Source organism: Hippocampus zosterae, chromosome 14 (genome assembly GCF_025434085.1).
Source record: "Hippocampus zosterae strain Florida chromosome 14, ASM2543408v3, whole genome shotgun sequence".
Lineage (NCBI taxonomy): Eukaryota > Metazoa > Chordata > Actinopteri > Syngnathiformes > Syngnathidae > Hippocampus > Hippocampus zosterae.
The window spans coordinates 18,926,766-18,947,708 of record NC_067464.1 but is presented as its reverse complement, the minus strand read 5'-3'; the positions used below and the strand labels follow the sequence as shown (position 1 = coordinate 18,947,708).

At 40.9% G+C, this 20,943-nt stretch overlaps 1 protein-coding gene across 11 annotated transcripts in view; it reads left to right on the top strand.

Moving 5' to 3' along the window:
• nrxn3a (neurexin 3a) overlaps nt 1-11,161 on the top strand; it is a 110,373-nt gene extending 99,212 nt beyond the window's left edge. For 4 of the 11 annotated variants that reach the window (XR_007966496.1, XR_007966494.1, XR_007966495.1 and 1 more), the window contains exons 24-25: nt 5,807-6,371; nt 8,685-8,829. Coding sequence is in view for 7 of the 11 variants with exons in the window: in XM_052085655.1 (XP_051941615.1) it covers nt 8,685-9,160 (476 nt within the window). In the remaining 4 variants the exon portion in view is untranslated. Of the gene's footprint in view, nt 1-5,806; nt 6,372-8,684 lie in introns of all 11 variants that reach the window. The other 7 variants (XM_052085659.1, XM_052085657.1, XM_052085658.1 and 4 more) reach the window with 2 other exon arrangements.
• Nucleotides 11,162-20,943: the final 9,782 nt, after the last annotated feature.

The window sequence follows — 20,943 nt, the reverse complement described above, 5'->3', positions numbered from 1 at the left end:
GAAAGAATTTGGGAATTTCCACATTGTATCAGTAATACTTTTACCCAAATTTTACCCCACCAAAAAAAGTGTCGGTTAATGGTCAAGGTCATATTTTTTCTCTCTCGCTCTCTTGTCAAGCAAACAGTTGGCCATTCCCAATTTCTTTTAAAAAGTATGCAGGAGATGATCATGTGAATGACTTAAAAGATGTGCTGTGTATTCAGAAATTCGTGGGGATTTGTGAAGAAAGACAAAGACAGGGCCCCTTGTCATCCACTCATGTTTCCACAGAAATTCATGCCATCCTAACCCTGACGTTATTTTGCTGTTGAGAGTGGCATGCTCGGTGGATTCGAAATATACTTTTTTTTCCTTTCCTTTTCTTTGCTTTGTCAGTATTATGACCCATTTTCTAAATTTGAGGATTTAGCCAAAACCATCTGTTTGCATGTACCGTACATATTTTAGTTTCATCATGTATGGCATAACAGTCCATTGTTTTCATGGGTTTGCTTCAGCTTTTGTAGCACGCTGATGAAAATGTTCCTTCTTTCAATGCAAATGTTTATTATTCTTATTATTTTTAATACAAATGTTAACCCTTCAAGCCAAAAGTTAATCCAATTGATGACGCTTTCATTTGAGTGAGAGAAAAAAAAAGAACGTCAAATTTGAAAAGAAATTGCCCTTGTTTGTATCAATTGATGTGTGTGGTCAAATGTGTGGTCAATTGTATGACAATTGACCACACATTTTATACTTCACCATCACACATATGTAATAATATCTTGGAAAAATACAAACTTCCAAACCAATTTATGATATGATGATTGGTACTATGGTTATGAAAGCTCTTCATTTTGCTCAGAATGAACTTTTCTCATCAATGTGCATGATCTTTTTGCTGAACAACATTTTTGCAGTCACAGCAACATCAAATGCAAACCCTGCATTATCTTTATTTTCCGTGTGCTTTTCTTTGGTTCTCAAGTTGTTTAGTGATACTGTTCTCTGTTATCCATTGGTTGTGTCTTTAATTGATCAATTTCATGAGATGGTACTTAGTAATCCTTGGAAAGCTCTCAATATTCTTTGATTCAGCATCCAGTGAACATAAAACGACAATTAGTAAATGAACTCATTTATGGCATAATACATAATGCAATCTGATTTTTTTTAAAATTCTGTATACAAGTACAAATACAATTTCTGGTCAATAAATTACGCACATTTCAAATGTAATCCACATAAAAACGTTAATCAAATGCTTTGTCTTTATGTGAAACCAGCCATAAATGCTTTGTGCTGCCCCCTGCACCACCCCTGACAGAAATGAACAATGTCTGAGTATTTGTCAGTTTTAATTTATTTTACAAAATAACTTGTTAATATTGTTTCCAAAAAAGAGGCAAATAATAGTTAAGTCTTTATAAAACAGTAAGAACGGCACCAAATACTCAAATACATAAAAAATAAATGATTAAAATAATAAAAATGACAATTAATGACACTACTATTAGCAGTGAAATATACCGGTAGTTTTGAACCATTGTACAAACATTTTCTAAATTAATTATGTTACAGTTTCACCAATAAATGTCGCTCTTGGCCTATGAACCTCTCAAAAATGTCACCATTGTCGTTGTATATAAAACAACTTTGTTTCGTGACATTCCATTTAATTTTCATGGCGTCATCAATGTGCAAGTCACAACTTTTCCACAACAGCGTTTTGGGTTGTTTTTAGGGAGCTTGTATAAAGCAATGAAAGAGAGGGGCCTCGCGTGCACCAAAGGGAGACCAACAAGAGGGCCACAAGGGAGATGAATCTAATTAAACCTACGTTATTTTAGTATGACATTGATTTATGAATATACTTTAGAAGTATTTTTGACATATTATAAACTATTTTTACTATAATTCCTATTATGATTTTTTTTTTTACGAGCTTGATTTTTCGTAAACCCCCCCCCCCCATCCCAACCCCAGGCGCTGTTGTTAGTGCCCTACAAGCAGTGTGTGATTAAGATTAAGATATCCTTTATTTGTCCCGCAATTGGGAAATTACAATCAGACTTCAGAAAGGAAAACGCCGGGTAGGGAGAGGCAAAAAAACCACGCACGAACTATCCTCTTCTGAGGATAATTTACCGGTAAGTCCAAGATAAAAAAAAGACCCTAGCACATAAATAAGCATATGACAGTTACAACAAGTCACAAGACATAACATGTAATAAGGGGGAGGATGAATGGGGGGACCGGGGGGGTGGGGGGGTGATAAGATATTCTTTATTTGTCCCGCAATGGGGAAATGTACAGTCAGAGTTCAGAAAGGTAGAAACCACAAGGTAGGGAGAGGGGGAAAAAAAAATCTGTGTGTGATCAGTGCGTGCCGAGCGCTGTGCCTGCTTACAGACCTTTATTATAAATATTATATACCGGTACTGTTATTATATACTGTTTTTATTATAATTCCTATTGTTATGATTTTTGACAAGCTTGATTTTTTTTTTGGTACCCCCATGCCCCCAGGCTGTTGGTACCCTTTACGCAGCGCATAATCAGTGCATGCCGAGCGCCGTGCCTGTATTAAAGTATCGGGCTGACCAGATAAATGATGGATTCATCGATTATTCGCTTGATTGTGTGGAACTGCCCGTTGCTTGTTTCATAGCAAAAATTAGATGACATGGCCAAAACTATAGCTGAGGCACAGGTGCTTGAGTTTCATGTTCTACAGAAGAACAGCTTGTCATCTGCTCACGAATAGAAGTTCTCGTTAACCTCTGCTCATTCAACTGCCAAATTGAGAATGGGAAAATGAAACAGGAGTTCAGAACCGTCATAGAGATAGTCTAAAAGCAACGCAAGAGCTGCCATGGAACAATTTGTTGAATGTTATTAATTTAACTTAAAACACACGGCTCATGAAATAATATTCCCAAAAGGTTTAGATAAAACCAACCACGTACAAAACACACAACACAAAAATGAGTGCTAGGACTGAGCAAAGATTATGATCAATTCCATCTCATGGAATTTTTCTCCCTTTTATTCCTACGTCTTTCTTTATATGCCATCCCAAAAAAGAAAAAAAAAGGTTGGGTTGAATGCCTATGAGTGTCAAAGGACACAACATATGTTTTAAAAGTGTGTATCCATAAAGCCTTGAGTAGTGTTGACGTTGGCAATTCTTTCAAGGTGAGAAAAATTAGCTGTGGGACTCAACTGTTTAAAAATCAATGAAAGTCACAATGAATTAATCATAGGTATCATATCATCCAGATATCATCCATTTCTGCACGCTGCTCCAGAACGTCGTCGTATTTGCTAATCCAGGGCTGTTGCCTGGACGTGAAGCCTTTTTTTTTTGCCCCCGGTGCAGACAGACAGGAGGCTGAGCTTTATGTCTGAGTCAACTTCTTAATCGTTTATGCGCAACATTTACAGACTTAGATGACATCTCCTGCAGTCGCTACCACTCAGGCGACACGAGAATAGACATGAGGCACCGGCACGAGTGCTGAAATCAAAAGTGCTGTTCGATCAAATTGATGTGTTCTAAATTCAGGCACGAGTAGAAACCTCCACCGGGAATTGTTTTGAAACAACGCAAATTGTGTTTTATGGATATGCACTGTAAACTTGTCATTTGACATTTATCGTACATGACATAATGTACTGTGCGGTGGAAATGATCAACACACCCCTTTTTGTCATGATTCATCGTTTTGATGTTAATTAATCATAATATGCCCAATCTTAAATGTATTCATTTATGACCAGATTCAACCTTTTGATTTGGCGTCTGTCTTAATAACATGCAGGATGTATAATCGATAGTTGCTCACTATGTAAGCACGACATATCTGATGACTAGATTTGAGTTTAAAGGTGGATAAATTTGAAACTCAATGTGAAAAACACTTGTACTAAAACGATGCTATTTTAAATAAGGGCAAAAAACATGTAAATGGTATGCGCAAAATATGTGCTCATAAGTCATTTTTTTATCGTACATTTACAGGAAAAAAATCCACAATTCTAATGCAACAACAAAGCAAATTAGCTCTTTTTTTCAGTCCAGAGTCAATGGCTCTTTTGCATAAAAATTATCAATCAAGGACGGCACAACACTGCTGAAAAGGAAAAAAAAAAACCTTCAGTGCAAGAACTCATTTTATATGGTCCCCCACCCAAAAAAAAAAAAATCAACTCACTCAAAATGTTCATATTATTAGGGTACTATGTTTACCCTGCATATCATTGTAAATCTGCAAAAAATGATTAGGCCTACTCACGTTGCAGTATTGGGCAGTATAAGACCCAGTGTCGGCGCATCCAAGATATGCCTGCCATCCAGTGGTCATCGGTCACATTACACCTTAAAACTCAAGTCAATCCCTGCATGTTTGCACTTTGGCACCTCCAAATTCATATTTTTCCGATTTTTTTCTCCGACCTCGCTTTTTCCCTCTTTTACGTTCTGAACTCCGGCTGATTTTTATGATCAAATTATCAAGCATCGAATTTAAAAGGGGTGTATCACATTTCCATATCCATTGTACGTTTAATGTCTGTATTTTTCTTTTCTTTTACGGCTATGATTTCAAATTGACCTGTATCCCAATTATACTGCCGTAAACAAATAGTCATTCTTCAAATCCTCACCAAAGTGTGAGGCGGGAGAATATTTTGAACGGATCGACGACAAGTTTTGCGGTGTCGACTTTTGTTGACGCTGCAAAACTAACAAGCTAAAACATTTTCCTTGTGAATCTCGCATTGTCACCGTCTTTGTTAGAATATTTCGAGTATGACTTCAAGTATGGCATTGGGACACAGAGTCTGTCACTTAATTTGGTCAGTCTGGCCTAACCTCCCCCCCTCCAGTTTTCAATGTTGTTTCTTTTCTACTTTCCCTAAATGCAACTTACTTTAAGCATGCATCAACATCCTGCAGTACGACTTAACCTAAACCTAAAATGACAATATTAACTCATTCTCAGCCAGTATTGTCACTGTACACCCAGACTGCACGGCCGGTTCATGTTTAAAGATTAACATTTCTGATCTAGTTGTCATCGAGAAACACATGAGAGAGGAGCCCGTCTCCAAGTCGAGTCCCTCTCTCGACAGTGTCTGTTTTTGATTGTATGCATCTGGTTGTAGTGTGTGCAAAAATTTGAAATGACTTTGTTCACTCATCATAACATTTTTTATTTGATAATTTGAACAGGTCTTTTATTATTATTATTATTAATCCAAATGGCATTTGGGGTTTATTATGGTGATTTGGCTTTCACTGTTTGTGATTCTTTTTCTGAATTGGATTCCGACTAAACAGCATTGGGAACCTTTTGTTATTATTTTTTTGTTATTACTATTTATTTATTTATTTATTTTTACATTCCATATAATTTGACCATTACGGATTTGGAACTGCTTCTACTACTATTACTGACTACCTTGTGTGGTTTTTCCATCCTTTTTTTTTTCTTTTCTGCAATCCCCGCACATCCCCAAATTAAATAACTAAATAAATAAAACCTCAATAGGTTTTGCCCAATCCCATATAATTAGTAGATGGAGCCGTTCCACATCCTAATTCCATTTTCCTCTCCTTTTTAATCTTTGAAAAGAAACCTTGAGAAAAGGAATGCCTCTTGAATAATATTTTGATTGTCAGACAAAATGTATTGCATGGCTAAAAAGTTGCAGTTTAGGGTTTGTCAAACCTGTCAGTGTTAGAGTTCTTCTGTTCTTTTATGTAGATGGGCATGTATATGCTCATTGTTTGTATATCCCCATCCCTTCCTTACAGCCAAAAGCTCTATTGCCGCCCGACCGCCTCGTTCTGCCTTTACATGGACATGGCAACTGACTTACACTGTCACCCTCATCAGCCTCATTTCCTATGTAGTCTGTTCATAGGTCCCACCCCCTTCTTCACCTGCTCCCTTGTTGGTAGAGTTCAGTCAAATATCAAGTGAATTCTTTCATTCCACTCGATACAACGAAACGAGAATTGAAGAGTTTCAATTTCACTCCAACATGAATAGATTTTAGCTACTATCGAAGTCTATTGCAATGGAAAATTGTAGATAAACGGTTTGTAAAAACAAATGAGAACAAAGCAAATTATTTACAGAGTCAATAGATATTAATAAAAAAAGATCTATATCTATCTGGTGTTTATTTTTATGTTTTGTGGTGTGGATGTGTGTGTTGTTGCCTCTCTGTACTGTCATGTTTAATATAGAACGCACTCTCCAATGGAAAATAATACAGTATTTTTAATGGTACAAAGTTGATATCCATTATTATTATACACTTCTCTTTTGTAAATTCTTTTCTTCCTGCCAAATTCATGCGGGCAATATGTTGATGTAAGTGGACCGAATTATGAATGTTGATTTCTCTGAAATTGCTATTCAGTAATGCAGTTTGTAACCTTGCCTAACCATTCGTCTCTTTGCTTCTCAGTTCCATACAGTAAGGTGACGGATCGGGTTTAGAACCGAAGGCCTTTGTGTGAAATAGGAACTTTAGAAAATATACCTTTAAAACCTCATTTTCAATTGTTGCGGCACTACTGGTTGTTTGTGACAAAATTGTGGTTCAACACATCACTTGTCTGCACTTAAAAGTTTATAAACTGCATCGCTGACCAATTTGTGGAAACTTCTCAAAAAGAATTCTTGAACAGTGTTTTTTCTTTATGATTTCATGTATAATAAAGTGTCATTGATTTTTCTGATAGAGCTGTGTGCTTGTGAATGTATATGGTGATGTTTGGTGTGATTTGCAACGTGCATCTAAATATTGAGTGTGCGCAGCGGTGGATACGTTGAATGTCAATGGCAGTTTGAATGCTCGCTCCATTCATTTTCGGCTTCAAAACAATTGCAAGTTGTTTAGCTCAGCATTTTGTATCCTCTTCCAGTTCAGAGTAGAGATGGGATAATACCGGTATTATGATATACTGTACAATATCATATCATAATCTCTCACAGTAAAATATCAATACACCAACATCAGATATTCAGGTGTTTTCTAGTCCCAGTCCTAGGTGCATTTTTTTAAAATTATCGGTAATTAAAAAATGTGACTTTATGAATGAGTTCAATGGGGTAGAATGTGGTTGTGACTTAAATAAACAATTTCTGATGTAGCGTAATGCATCGTTTATACAAAATTATTTTGATAAAGATGAAAGCTAGAGTCACCCTCAAAAAAAGAGTTCAATGAGAAGGACTTTCCAGCTAGGGCGGGGGTAGGCAACCTGCGGCTCCAGAGCCGCCCAAGTCCTCTGGAGCTTTTTCAAAAATGTTTGAAAAAGGAAAAAGATGGGGGAGGAAATTGCATTTTTTGTTTTAATACGGGTTCTGTAGAAGGACAAACATGATACAAACATTTTTGATCTTAACATTTTCCAATGCTGTAAAATGTGCAGAATAAATTTCAACATTTCTGTCAACGAAGATTTGTGACACATGTTTCTAATAGCAGGGCGGGATGCCAGGCAAGTGACTTTAAAAAATATATATATTTTTAAAAATTGTGTTTTATGTTCAATTCACCGAGGGTACTGGTAAAGAATGGGAATCCGGAGGACCAAGAGAAGCATTTTTCAACGGTGCATGTGAGCTACGATAGTTAACACGCTGCAAAAGTGTGTCCCATGCCTCGCTGATCTTTAATCATGAAAGCTCATTGTGTATTTGTAGCCAATGTAGTCATTTTGATAATCGGCTAATGTAGCGAGTACAGATACATACAGCATTGGTTGCCTTTATTATAAGGCTTTTAATTTTTTGGCAGCTCCAGACATATTTGTTTTTCGGGTTTTTTTGTCTTATTTGGGTCTTTCAACATTTTGGGTTGCCGACCCCTGCTAGGTCATTATGGCATGTGAAATAATCCACTACAAAATGTTGTCCCTTTGCTATTCCCATGAGAAAGCGCTCACCGATTAGAACTAAAGTAGATCAGTCAAAGGGTGAGCATTCAGATGACTTCTGCCATTGACATGGTATCGACATTTTTCTTTGTTACAGAGCTGCACTTGTGACAGAGCAGCTGTCACATTTGAATGATGACAAATACATGGCACAGCTCGGCGAAAGTGAAGTGAGAGTATCAAAAGTAATCCCATCATGATGGATGAGGTTGAAAAACACACCCTCTTTTATTACTGTTCCTTCCACATTCACTTATTTGTTCTGACCGCTTAACCTTTGACCTTTTAAACACGATGACAGCATTCAGCTCTGTATCACAGAAATATTCGAGCAACCAAGAAAGAGGTTTAAGGGATTTGGAGAGCCATTGATTGGCGCATGTGCTATTATGTCTACAGGAAATCTCGTCAAGTATAATTTGAAAATGTCCTTCTTGATAAACTCCAGGAGAAAAATAATAGTGAAGTGAAAGCTGTGGTATTCTCGGAGTGCTCTCTGGATAGCATCTTGTTCATCTTAGACGTACATTTGACTTCTGCGGCTCATCCTTACACACCTCTTAAGCCTTTTTGAGATTTCAAATTGTCCGCGGTATGCGTTCTGAAAATGCGTGGCTTGATTCTATTTTTATTTGGCAGTCTTTGCATCCATTTTTTTTTTGATGGAGTGGTAGTAAATTGTTGTTGCAAGGAAGCTATATCGTCACCTGACGTCCTGTATGTCTGTGTCCAAACCCAGGAGCTGAGTTAGTCATCCCAGTACTTGAGGATCCAGTAGTACATCCATTTGTCGATCCTCATGCACCCTTCATTGCCACTCCCTCAACCCACCGCTCACTCCTCTCCATTACTGAGACCACCAAAGAGTCCCTGTCCAAGGCTACTGAGGCGGGGGCACCGTGCTTGTTGGACCGAGGCAGCGATGATTGTGATGATGATGGCTTGGCAATATCGCGGTATGGCTCAGGGGAAGAGTTCAAGTCTAAGCAGCCCTCGACCGCTGATGAAGATTATTTTACACGCCCTTCTCCTTTGTCCACGTCGGGCTACACGGTGGCTACAAAGCTCACTCGCCCAGGACTGTTAGACATAACAAAGCTTCAATCTCCAGACGAAGTAGGACTATCACTACCGCCATACCACAAACCGCCAGAGCCGCACCACCGCCACCTCTGCCTTTACCGCCACCCTTCACAATGCACCCGCCAAACATGATCCGACTGGCAAAATGAATAGCTAAAACCCCTCTGCCAGACCTAGAGTTGCTTCCATTGCCCACATCCTATGAGGTAGACGGCACCCAGCTAAGGGGCCCATGATTAACCTCCCCCGTGTTCCGTAATATACCCACAGCACTTCCCACAGAACCAGGCGTCAGGCCGGGGTCTTCAGAAGTAGTCCGGGAATCAAGCAGCACCACCGGGATGGTCATCGGAATAGTGGCGGCCGCTGCCCTGTGCATCCTCATCCTTCTTTATGCCATGTATAAGTACAGGAACAGGGATGAAGGCTCCTACCAGGTGGATGAGAGCAGGAACTATATCACCAACTCAGCACAGAGCAATGGTACTGTCATCAAGGACAAGCAGCAGAGCTCGAAAGGCAGCCATAAAAAGCAAAAGAATAAGGATAAGGAGTATTACGTGTGACTGAGACTCGCAGTCAATAAGAGAGCCAAAATGGAAAAGACAGCACTTCAAGTACGTATGATTTTTTTTTTTGTTGTTTGGGGGGGGGGGGGGTGAAGAAATGACAAATGATGGTATTACAATGGAACTTGAATGATGCTTTACGCTGCTGAGTAGCTGAACTGATGACATGTACTGTAATATAAAGCACACGTACTTCTGTAAGCATACAGAGGAGGCTTAATAGCGACTTTAGAGACCTTACTATTCTATCTGGTCAGAGACATTATCAGTATAGAACTATTTCCCAGCTACATCATTCTCCTAAGTGACTTTTAGAGCAATGTGATCTGTGACGAGACAAAAAACAAACAAACAAACAAACAAAAAAAACAACAACCTATTTTGTATGTTACAAAAAGACTCACAGGCTTGACCATTATCGCATGTAAGCAACTTGTAGTGCTTAACAAGAAGGGGTCAAAGCGTACGGTCGTTGTTCGAGGTTTCAACGACAAAACAAACACACACAAAAAAAAGGGACTCTTGTATCAGAATATGAGAAATTTGTATGGTTTCTAAATAATAGTGTGACGTCTTATTTATTTTTGCTTTGAGCAAAAGAAAAATGGAGGTTAAAAACAACAAGAAAACAGCTATTTCTGTGTATAAAATGAAATCAAGTGAGCAAATGGACAGCACTCAGTGAATCTGTTCTCGTTGAAATCGTATTTAGTACAATTATTCTGATTGTCTGACACACTTTGTTTAAAGTTGTGGGGATTCTCTTGGGAAAAGAAAAAAAAAAGCAAATGATTGTAAAATGCATGTGATTCTAACTTGCAGTATAACCGTAAAGTCTACAGTTTTCAACTTGGACAATATCCTATTTGATGCAAAATGACTTTGAATTTGACGGAACTAAACCACACCCACATTTGGACATCCCAAAAACATGAGCTGTGGAAAAAAAAATAGCTCTGGTATTCCCTGCACAGCCACTGGTAGTCTGATCTTTTTTTGGGGGGGAAAAACTGTATGTTAGTTTCCTTGCCTATTGTTCTCTTTTTCTATGGAGGTGTGAGGAGAAACACAAATGCAGTACTCTAACATTGTTAACACGTGTATACGGAAATAAATTCAATGGTCAAAGTGTGAATTCTAATCAATCGTCACAGTCAACTGTGTCAAAAAAAAACAACAAATTTGTTTACATATTTTATTACATGCTAGCTGTTGTACTTTGTAGGTAGTAAAATGTACATATACCAGATGACGGTGGTCATTTTTAGTACCTCTATTGTACAGAATGAACGCGATGATCAGCATATATCATGACAAAGTCCATCAACTGTGACGCTGAGAAAAAGAATGTGAAGAATAATCTTGATATTTCGTAAGAATTCAAAGTTGTATTGTTAGCCTTAGAGATCTAACCAGAGATGTTTCTAAAGTTGCATGAATATTTATCTACTCGCAGTGTTTCAAGAAAATAAGGTGCCCTTCTGTATCGCGGCTATACTGTTTTGGGTTCTAACAGTCTTATTCCTTTTGAGAGAAAATAAAGTCAGGAATATGACAAATGCCATCAAGATTTTAACGTTCAATGTTTCGTTCAGTGTGGGCAACTGAACATTCTTTTGGTCTTATTATTGTGTTTGGTACAAATTTTCATTGGTACAAACCCTTCATTGTTCATTCCGCTGACACTCTTACGCTTATATTCACATCACATGACTGAATGAGTGACTCCAACCCTCCAGTTCCAGTTTCAAATTCCTTACAGATGAGCAACTTCCCAATTAAAGTCTCTGAAAAACATTTTTGAATGAATTATTTTTTGTTGACACACCATTTTCTAATTGTAAATCCTGTACAGCTTTAAGTGGATAAATTCAAAGTACAGTGGTACCTCCACTTAGGAAATTAATTGGCTCTGGAAGAAATTTCCTAGCAAGAAAATTTTGTAAGTAGAGACGTGTTTTTTATGTAAATGCCCCAATTCGTTCCAAGCCCTCCCAAAATTCAAACATAAATGTTTCCTAAAGCATACAAATGCATCAAAATATGTAACAAATACATGTTACAGTTTGATTATTGCACAATAAATGAGAGTTGTGTCTCTCATTTAAACAAAGAATAAAGAATGAAAATTATGGTCATTTAACTTTTAACTGTGCCCTCACCGTTTTTTGCCTTCTTTAGTTCATGTTGTCTCTCAGAAGTGGTTTTTGCCTGGCGTTTTGTGAAGAACTGATCCAGGGACATTTGCTTTTATCGGCTTTTAGCAATCCTTCAAGAAAGTCCAAGGCAAACATCACCATCTGATGAACACTTTTTCTGGGTGATTCACATTGACGTAAAACTATGAATTAAGAGGACGCTGCATGGACACATATCTATTTATCTATATCAAAAGTGTAGATATACTGTGTAGCTTCTACACACATAGACACGTTCGGTCGAGGTCATTCTTAGCCAATGGGATGCCAGGATGATGCTCGGTAATAGCCAATGACAGAGCAGCTAAAAGTATGTTGCGTTCAGGATAGCCCATACTGTATTTTTACCTTTTGTATCTTGAATTTTCTTTCATAACAAGAGGCAATGTTTTCCTATTGAGGCATTTCATAACTTGAAAATTTCGTCTGAAGTAGAGGTACCACTGTATTCCCTTTTCACTTAGACAGTACATGTAATTGTACAATATGTTTGTGGAAGTTCTGTCAATACAATAACCATCACTTTTTTTCCTTTGAGCGTGCCATTTTGACACTTTACGCATTATGGACGTAAAGAACTTGAACTGGTACAGTTGCTCAGGTCACCCACTGCAAAGATTGGTGATGCACTGCACTAAAGTGCTTCGTTTTGCGATGGAAATGCTCAATTTGGTCATGAATACAATTCATTTGCAGTGACATGAATGTCACACTGTTGTTGATGAAAGACGTAAGAACCTGTTTTCAAGTAATCCAAAACATTTTAATATTCCTGACAACCCTGGAAGAAAGTTAACCATGGTTAACGCTTACATGAACAGCGGTTACTAGTGTACAGGGTGGATGAAAGGGTTAAAGGGGCACCCACCTTTTGCATGAATACAAATACAACAGTTCCCAAGTTGTTTCGATCTTTCATCCAAATTTTTGTTTTAACAACAATAATTAGAGTCTAAAATTGCCACACGCTTTTTTTTTTTGTTGCTTGTTTGTTTTTATGAAATTTGCCCGCTTGAGAGGGCCCTTCAAATGCAATCGACTTAATCCAATCCCCCTATACGCTGCTTGGCCAATGTCGAGTTGTGCGTCCATTACCATGGATGGCAGAGCCTGGGCCTAGAAACGCAAGCAGCTGGAGCGTGGGAAAGTGAGTCCAGCAAAGATAATACAAATATCTCACTATCCAGGGCACAGTCAATTCTTGTATCATTTGTATCATACCTAAAATTGTATGGACCCTTCCGTGAGTGAAAAAAAAATCTCAAATAACTCCATACGAATGTAAGTCATGGTCAACGAGCATCGAGAATTGAGTTATGAAAATCAGGAATTGGTTTAAATATTTATTTATAGGACAATGACATGGAGAACTCATTGCCAAAATTGAGATAATCCATCCATCCGTCCATTTTTTGACCCGCTTATCCTCACAAGGGTCACGGGGGGTGCTGGAGCCTATCCCAGCTGTCTTCGGGCAGTAGGCGGGGGACACTCGAAACCGGTTACAAGCCAATCGCAGGGCACACAGAGACTAACAACCATCCACGCTCACACTCACACGTAGAGACAATTATGAGTGTTCAATCACCCCGCCATGCACCTATTTGGAATGTGGGAGAAAACTGGAGTACCCGGAGAAAACCCACGCAGGCCCACTGAGAACATGCAAACTCCACACAGGGAGGCCGGAGCTGGAATTGATCCCGGTACCTCTGCATTGTGAAGTCGACGTGCTAATCACTGGACCGTCCTGGTGGCCCGATTGAGATAATGTGAACAAAATTGCACGTGTGATAAAAGCAATCTTTGCAGACTAGACTTGACGGACAAGAGTCAAGATCATCAGGTTGAAAACACAACAAGGGTTATTATACGTCTTAGCTAACTTAAAAGGCGATTTTAAACAGGCTCTTTATTCCAGGTCTATTGCACCTTTTTTTTCCTGTCTTGCTATCTTGTGTTAACAATGCAGAAAAATAATAAGGGAAAGTAGTTGCTGCATAAATGCACTATTCCGCCTTAGGTAATATCAGTAGATGGAAAAGTCCAGAAAAATAATAAATAAATAATAAATAAAACGGAAAGGCGATCAGACAGTGTTTCACTCTCTGCACTGGCTTGTTCGACAACTGTGGGGTTGCAAGCAATATTGCTACCCAGTAATTGTTTTAAACTGGCAAATAATGTATAAGGTGTGTCCGAAAAGTTGTAGGACCTTTGTCACAAAAAGTCTATTTCAAAATCACACTTCAATTTTTTTCTACAGAATAATCCACATGGGGTCTAATGCTCCTTTCCAGTCTTTTCTGCCACACCCTCACTTATCCTGGAAGGATTCTTCCAGGATCTTCTGCAACTCCGTCGTCACAGCCATCGTGATATCGTCCATGTCTGAAAAATCTCTCTGAACCGGCACGGTGATATTCTTCTTGACCAGAAACTCTCAGATTCAAGGAATTTCTGAGCAAGCGCAAGTTGTTCTGCCGCAACTCTTTCATCAGGCACCGTAGAATTGCAGAATTTGTAGACCAGGTGGCTGATCTGGCCCACACTGAGAGGGACAACTCCTAGTTAGGGTTATATTACTTGTGACACCAGACCTGCAACTTTTCTGGCACACCTCATTGTCACATGTTGTACGGATCTGAATCTGTGATTGATTTCTGGCTAGTTGCTTCAATATGCTATGCAATACGCAATGTTCTCTTTTTTCTTTTATCTGTGTAAAAAAAAACAAAGCTACCTTTTCTGCTTTCCCTTTGACAGCAGTGACTGTACAGCATGCTTTGCACAACTTTTTAGGGAGATTGTTTTTTAAGTTGACACTAGTGTGATTGAGGAGTCGCTGATGTCATCATTTTTTCATCCACGATTAAGGCTGGGCATTATATCACGAGCCATATCAATCAATAGTTATTTGCATGGTTAAGAGGTGGCAGACAGGTGGCAATGAGACAGATATTGATCGGCTGCGCTGAGGATCAAATTGGAGAGGCACAGGTTGGCACCACGTTGGTGAGTGGTGCTCCCACAAGTGCCACTAAGCGGCTGAGTGTCAATCACTTCAAAGTCCAATTTCTGACTCTAAAGAAGATTCGAGGCAGTTAATGCGAAATTACTTGTTTGGGGGAGTTGTGTTTCCCGCAGTGCATTGCCGGTAGCCATTTAGGTGGGCTAGCTACTGCTGCATTGTTAGGAGGGATAGCCAAAGTGAGGCGAACTTCAGAAGCAAAGAACAAGAGGAGGGTAAGATCAATCCTGCCTATTTTTAGAGGGAAGCCTTGAGCGTTGACAGGCTAAATTGGTTAAGGCAATGGAGCATATTTACCACCAGGGGGAGATGCATCTCCAGCCATCTGAGTTGTGCATCCTCATGAGGTTGGAACCTATCCCGGGCATTTTCAGGCAGTCATCAGGGTACACCCTCAACTGTCGACAAAGCATTCATAATAGCAAGTTAACACCTATGGGGAATTTAGAGTCTTCAATGAGCCTAACTTGCAGAACTAACTCACTAACCAACTAAATTTTAGAGTGTTCCATTAGTCTGCCATGCATGTTTTTGGAAAGTGGGAGCAAACCGGAGTACCCGGAGAAAAGCCACACATGCAGAAGAACGTGCAAACTGCACACAGGAAGGCTGGAGCTCGGAATCAAACCCTTGACCTCTGCACTGCAAAGCGGACGGGCTAACCAGTCGACCATGTCATCCTGCAACATATACAAAACAAAGAGGGGCGAAAACAGCATTCAGAACTTTTATGTAGTTAAAACTGGCAATGAGAAAAAAATAAGTGTCTCTGCTTTGAGGAGCTGATCTGGTTTCTTCTGTTGCAAATTATCTGTCCAGTTTTGGATAAGATTCTCTCAGGATGGACTGACCTTTCTACAATGCACAGTCGAACTGGTTCAGCTGCATTCGAGGCAGTGGCATTTTTATTAATATCATCTCAGGTTTTTTCCATGTTTTGTTTTCCTTGCATACTCAGCATTCTGCCTTTTTGTATTGTCAATAAAGTTTAAATGTGAACAGATTGAACAACTTTTCATGCTGCACGGGTTGTCTCTCTGTTTCTGTCATGGGTGTTCTTCTCGTTGTGCTCGAAAAGCCGTCAGTCACTTTGGCCCTGTGCCGTCTGATACTAATTTACAATCGTGCCTGCGGCGACCGACAGATGCATCGCTATTGAAGTCTGTCTCGGGACTTTGATTCTCAGCATTGCTAGTCCATCTGTATTAATGAAGTGCAAAGTCCACATTTTGATCTGCAAACAGTGATGCCACAACGTGTATTTTGAGCCTTAATATCAGGGGTGTGGTGGCCATCCGGAATTTCGAGAAAATATGTGAATGTTCCCAAACTGCCCTCGCCATCGATTGTGTTTTAGCGTATATATATATGGATAGCTCAGTTGGTGACATGGATGACATGAAAAAAAAGCCTAAGATGGCTGCTTGTGCACCAGTGTGTTCGGCGACGCTCCTGCCATTTCGGGTTTTTTTTACTTTTCGCAATGCTTGTTACCTCCCTAACAGCGTCTCGGTTGGTTTATGATCGCCGATCGTTGTTATTGATTCAACAACACGTCGGAGATTCGGCCGCGTTTTGGCAAGACAGTGGTGAAAAGACGCTACCTCCGTTCTTGGCTAACCTGGCTGATCTCTTCCGCGTTCGCTCGCTCCCTTCACGGAAGCGCCGCCGCCGCAGCCGCGGCAAACGCAGTGGTCAGCTCGTGAAGCTGAAACGGGATCTGAGACGCACTTTGATCGCTCCGGCGTGGTGTGCCCTCGACCCCGTCGCCTCGTGCTTGCTAACAGTCGTTGGCTCTCCCAACGCGCCACGATATTTCTACCCTGCGCGCCTTTCTCAGAGAGGAGTCCAGCGAAACCTTTTGAGGGAATTCCCCCGGGCTCGGCGATCGACAGAGGCAATCCCTCCCGTTGCTACTTCCACGAGGATCGCGTTGTTAAACGCCCGGTCGCTGACGAACAAGACCCCTATTCTGAGGGAGTATTTCCTTTCCAATGACTTGGATTTTCTGTGTCTGACGGAGACTTGGGCAGGTACTGGTGAGTACAACGCTTTGATTGAATTGTTACCACCTAACTGTGGTTTCCTCGATACCACGAGGACATCAGGACGTGGTGGAGGTACGGTAAGCATCTTTAAGAACAATTTCAAATGTAAACGGTGCACATTCACCACATCGGCCAACAGCTTTGAAGCAACCTTCTTTGAAGTTGGTCGTGTTTCCCCGGTGCTTTGTGCTGTCATTTACCGTCCTCCTAAATACAACAAAGACTTTTAAAGTGACTTTTCAACCTTACTTGCGGAAATCAGGCTGAGATATGATCATATCCTCCTAATGGGGGATTTTAATATCCATGTGTGCTGTCCGGAAAAACTGCTAGCAAAAGACTTCTTAAGACTTATCGACTCTTTTAATTTTGTGCAGTATGTGACCAGCCCGACACATGAACAAGGACATATTTTAGACCTTGTCCTTGCTCATGGTCTACCGGTGTCGAATCTGGAAGTCCTTGAAAATGGGATTTCTGATCACATGGCAGTTTTATTTGAAGTAGTGCTGCTGTGAAATCTGGCGCTCCTAGCTGTAAACACCGAATTTTTAACCCTCGCACTGCTAGTCGTTTCTCTGATGCCTTTAATAACCTTTGCGTACCCTCGTTTAACACAGAGGAACTCACCTCTTGGTTCGACTCGTCATGCCGTGCCATCCTGGATTTGGTGGCTCCTTCAAAAATTGTGCACATTACGCGCGCAGCTAGGCAGGAAATGTCGCAAAGCTGAACGCAAGTGGAAAAAAGACAAATTGCATGTCTCCTATCAAATTTGGAAAGACTGCTGGCGTAACTACCAGCTCACAGTAAAAGAGGCCAAAAGAGAATATCTGTCGGACCTTATTCTAGCTAACCGTCACAACCCACGCGCACTATTTAAAACGATAGATTCTGTACTCAAACCCCCTCTGCCTACTTGCTCGGATTCTTCACCCGAGATGTGCAACAGATTCCTTCAGTTTTTCATTGATTAGGTCTCTACAGCTAGGCCTCCGGTCTCAAATACCACATCTGACCCCTCTGTCCATGTTCCAAGTTCAGCTGTACTTAATTCTTTTGATACTGTGTCCTTGGCGCTTTTGGAGGATGTAGTTCGCCAGACGAAGCCATCTGGCTCCCCTTGCGACTCTCTTCTCCCACGCTTCTTTCAGGAGGTTCTCCCGAGTGTTGGTGCATCGGTCTTGGATATCATCAACAGCAGCCTTTCTTCTGGTGTAGTTCCCCAACAGTTTAAACATGCTGTGGTCCAACCCTTGATTAGGAAACCTGGTCTTGATCCAGATATGCTGTCAAGTTACAGGCCCATTTCAAAACTGCCTTTCATTTCCAAAATTCTGGAAAAAGTGGTGCACATGCAGTTGAAACTTTTCTTGGATGAACATAACATCTTGGAGGTCTTCCAGTCAGGTTTCAAGACGAATCATAGCACGGAGTCAGCCCTGTTACGCGTTTCTAATGACATCCTCCTGGCAAATGACTGTGGAGGCCACGTGTGTCTGGTCTTTTTGGACTTAACTGCAACATTTGATACAGTGGATCACAGTATTCTGCTGACTCATTTGCAGCTCTTTGTGGGCATTGGCGGCAGTGCTCTTGAGTGGTTTAGGTCCTATCTAGCTGACAGGACCTTTTGTGTCAGCCTTGGCTGCTCTGAGTCACGCACTGCTCCCCTGTCATGTGGTGTTCCACAGGGCTCAATTCTGGGGCCTCTGCTATTCTCGCTGTATCTGCTCCCATTGGGTTCCATCTTAAGGAAACATGGTATTCCCTTCCACTGCTATGCAGATGACTGCCAGATCTATGTCCCACTGAGCAAGAAAGACGCCTTCTCATTAAGGCCACTCCTATCCTGTCTGGAGGAAATCAAAACCTGGATGGCACAAAATTTCTTGAAATTCAACGAAAAGAAGACAGAGGTGATATTGTTTGGTCCCAGTGGCCCTTGTACATTATATCCTGTAGACCTGGGCCCCCTGTCTCCTTATCTGAAATCAAAGGTCTCAAACTCGGGCCTTAAACTGGACAGTGATTTCAAACTCGATCGGCAAATTGGTGCCGTTGTTAAATCCAGCTTCTTTCACCTTAGACAGCTGTCCAAAATAAAACCTCTCCTCTCACATGAACACTTTGAGACAGCAATTCATGCCTTTGTCGCATCCCGGCTCGATTACTGCAATGCCCTTTACTTTGGAGTCAGCCAGTCCTCCATTAAGAGCCTTCAGCTGGTTCAGAATGCCGCTGCTCGCCTCTTGACTGGTACTCGTAAGAGGGAGCATATAACTCCTACTCTGGCATCCCTTCACTGGCTCCCCATTCATTTTAGTTATTTTCAAGATCCTCCTCTTTGTTTTCAAATCTCTGAATAATCTCGCGCCACCTTACCTCTCTGAGCTCATCCGCCCCTACACACCTCCCCGGTGCCTCAGGTCTGTGGACCAGTCTTTGTTAGAAGTACCAAGAACTAAACTGAGGCTCAGAGAGGATCGAGCCTTTTCTGTTGCTGGTCCCTCTCTCTGGAATGACCTCCCACTGAACATTCGGCAAGCCTCCTCGCTGCCCATCTTCAAAGCCCTCCTCAAAACTCACTTGTATTCTTTGGCGTTCGACTCAGCATGACTTGGATTTGTTCTTGATTTTACTGTTTGGTGCTTTCTACCGCCTTTATTACCGATTTGTCTTACTGTTTATTGTGCATGTTAAATCGCTCCATGTACAGCACTTTGTATGCAGCGATGGCTGTTTGAGAGTGCTCTATAAATACTGTTGACTTGACTTGACTTGATATACAGAGAGAGAGATAGGCGATTAGGTATAGATATCGGTATAGTGGTTAGCGCATTGACCTCACAGTGCAGAGGTTGTGGGTTCGATTCCAACTCTGGCCTTCCTGTGTGGAGTTTGCATGTTCTCCCCGTGCCTGCATGGATTTTCTTCGGGTACTCACACATTCCACTCACACGGTTTCCTCACACATTCCAAAAACATGCATGGTAGGCTGATTGAACACTTAAAATTATCCCGAGGTGTGAGTGTGAGCATGAATGGTTGTCCAATGGTCGTCCAGGGTGTCCACCGCCGATTGCCAGAAGACAGCTTGGGTCGACTCCAGCACACTTACGACACTTATGAGGATAAAGAGGTCCGGCAGCAGCCATCCAGCTGCACCAACGCAGACCGTCCAACAGTGCTGACATTTCTGCTGAACAAAACAGGGCAGTAAAAAATGCTGCCCATTACTTGCGCAAAACGCATCAGTGCCCCGGGGCTGTCAAGCGGCTACAGCCAAATATTCCCATATCAAAATCAGTGTCATGCACAGATTATTCTCCTGCAAAGAATGTCATGGCCAAAACGCTGAAAACAGTCCACAACAGATCCCCACGAAGGACAGCAAACACCGTAGGACAAAATGAAAGATAAACAAAACATCAACAAAAAAGCAGAGCTGTTGAAAAGCTCTTGCAGATGGCCGGCAACTACGGCGCCATCTTGAAACTCATGCAAAATTTCCTGTGTAAAGGAGTGCATGATTTTCAGAATTTCCCACAATACTACATTGCCGGTAGCCATTTAGGTGGGCTAGCCCCGCTAACAAAGCGTCATTTACCATTCGTCATGCCTTATATGTGTGTTATTGTTGGCTATCGTAGTTGTTTGGGGGTGGGGGATGTGGCGGAAAAGCTTTCTTTACAATCCCAAAACAAACCAAGGATTGGAATCTCACCCAGAAGAAAAGCGAACAACGAAGGGGCTTTGGCTATCCACTGCTCCTTTTCACCAGAGCTTAAGCTCTTGCTATGGCTGCGAGCCACAAACGTCGCCGTCGGTTAGCATTCTGAGAGAGCTTCACACAAACGCAGACGTGCTGTAGTTTACCATGTCCTTGTTCGTAGTTATTGTCAGACAAGAAGATAAGTACACAACACCCTGGATTGCTCCCTAGTTTTGTTTGTACCTTTATAGTTTAACGTATACTCTTTGCTAATTTAGTTTTGTACGTCTGCCTTTTCCTGCATGATATCATTGAGCGATAAGCAATTGTTTTACACCCCAATTTTGAATGAGA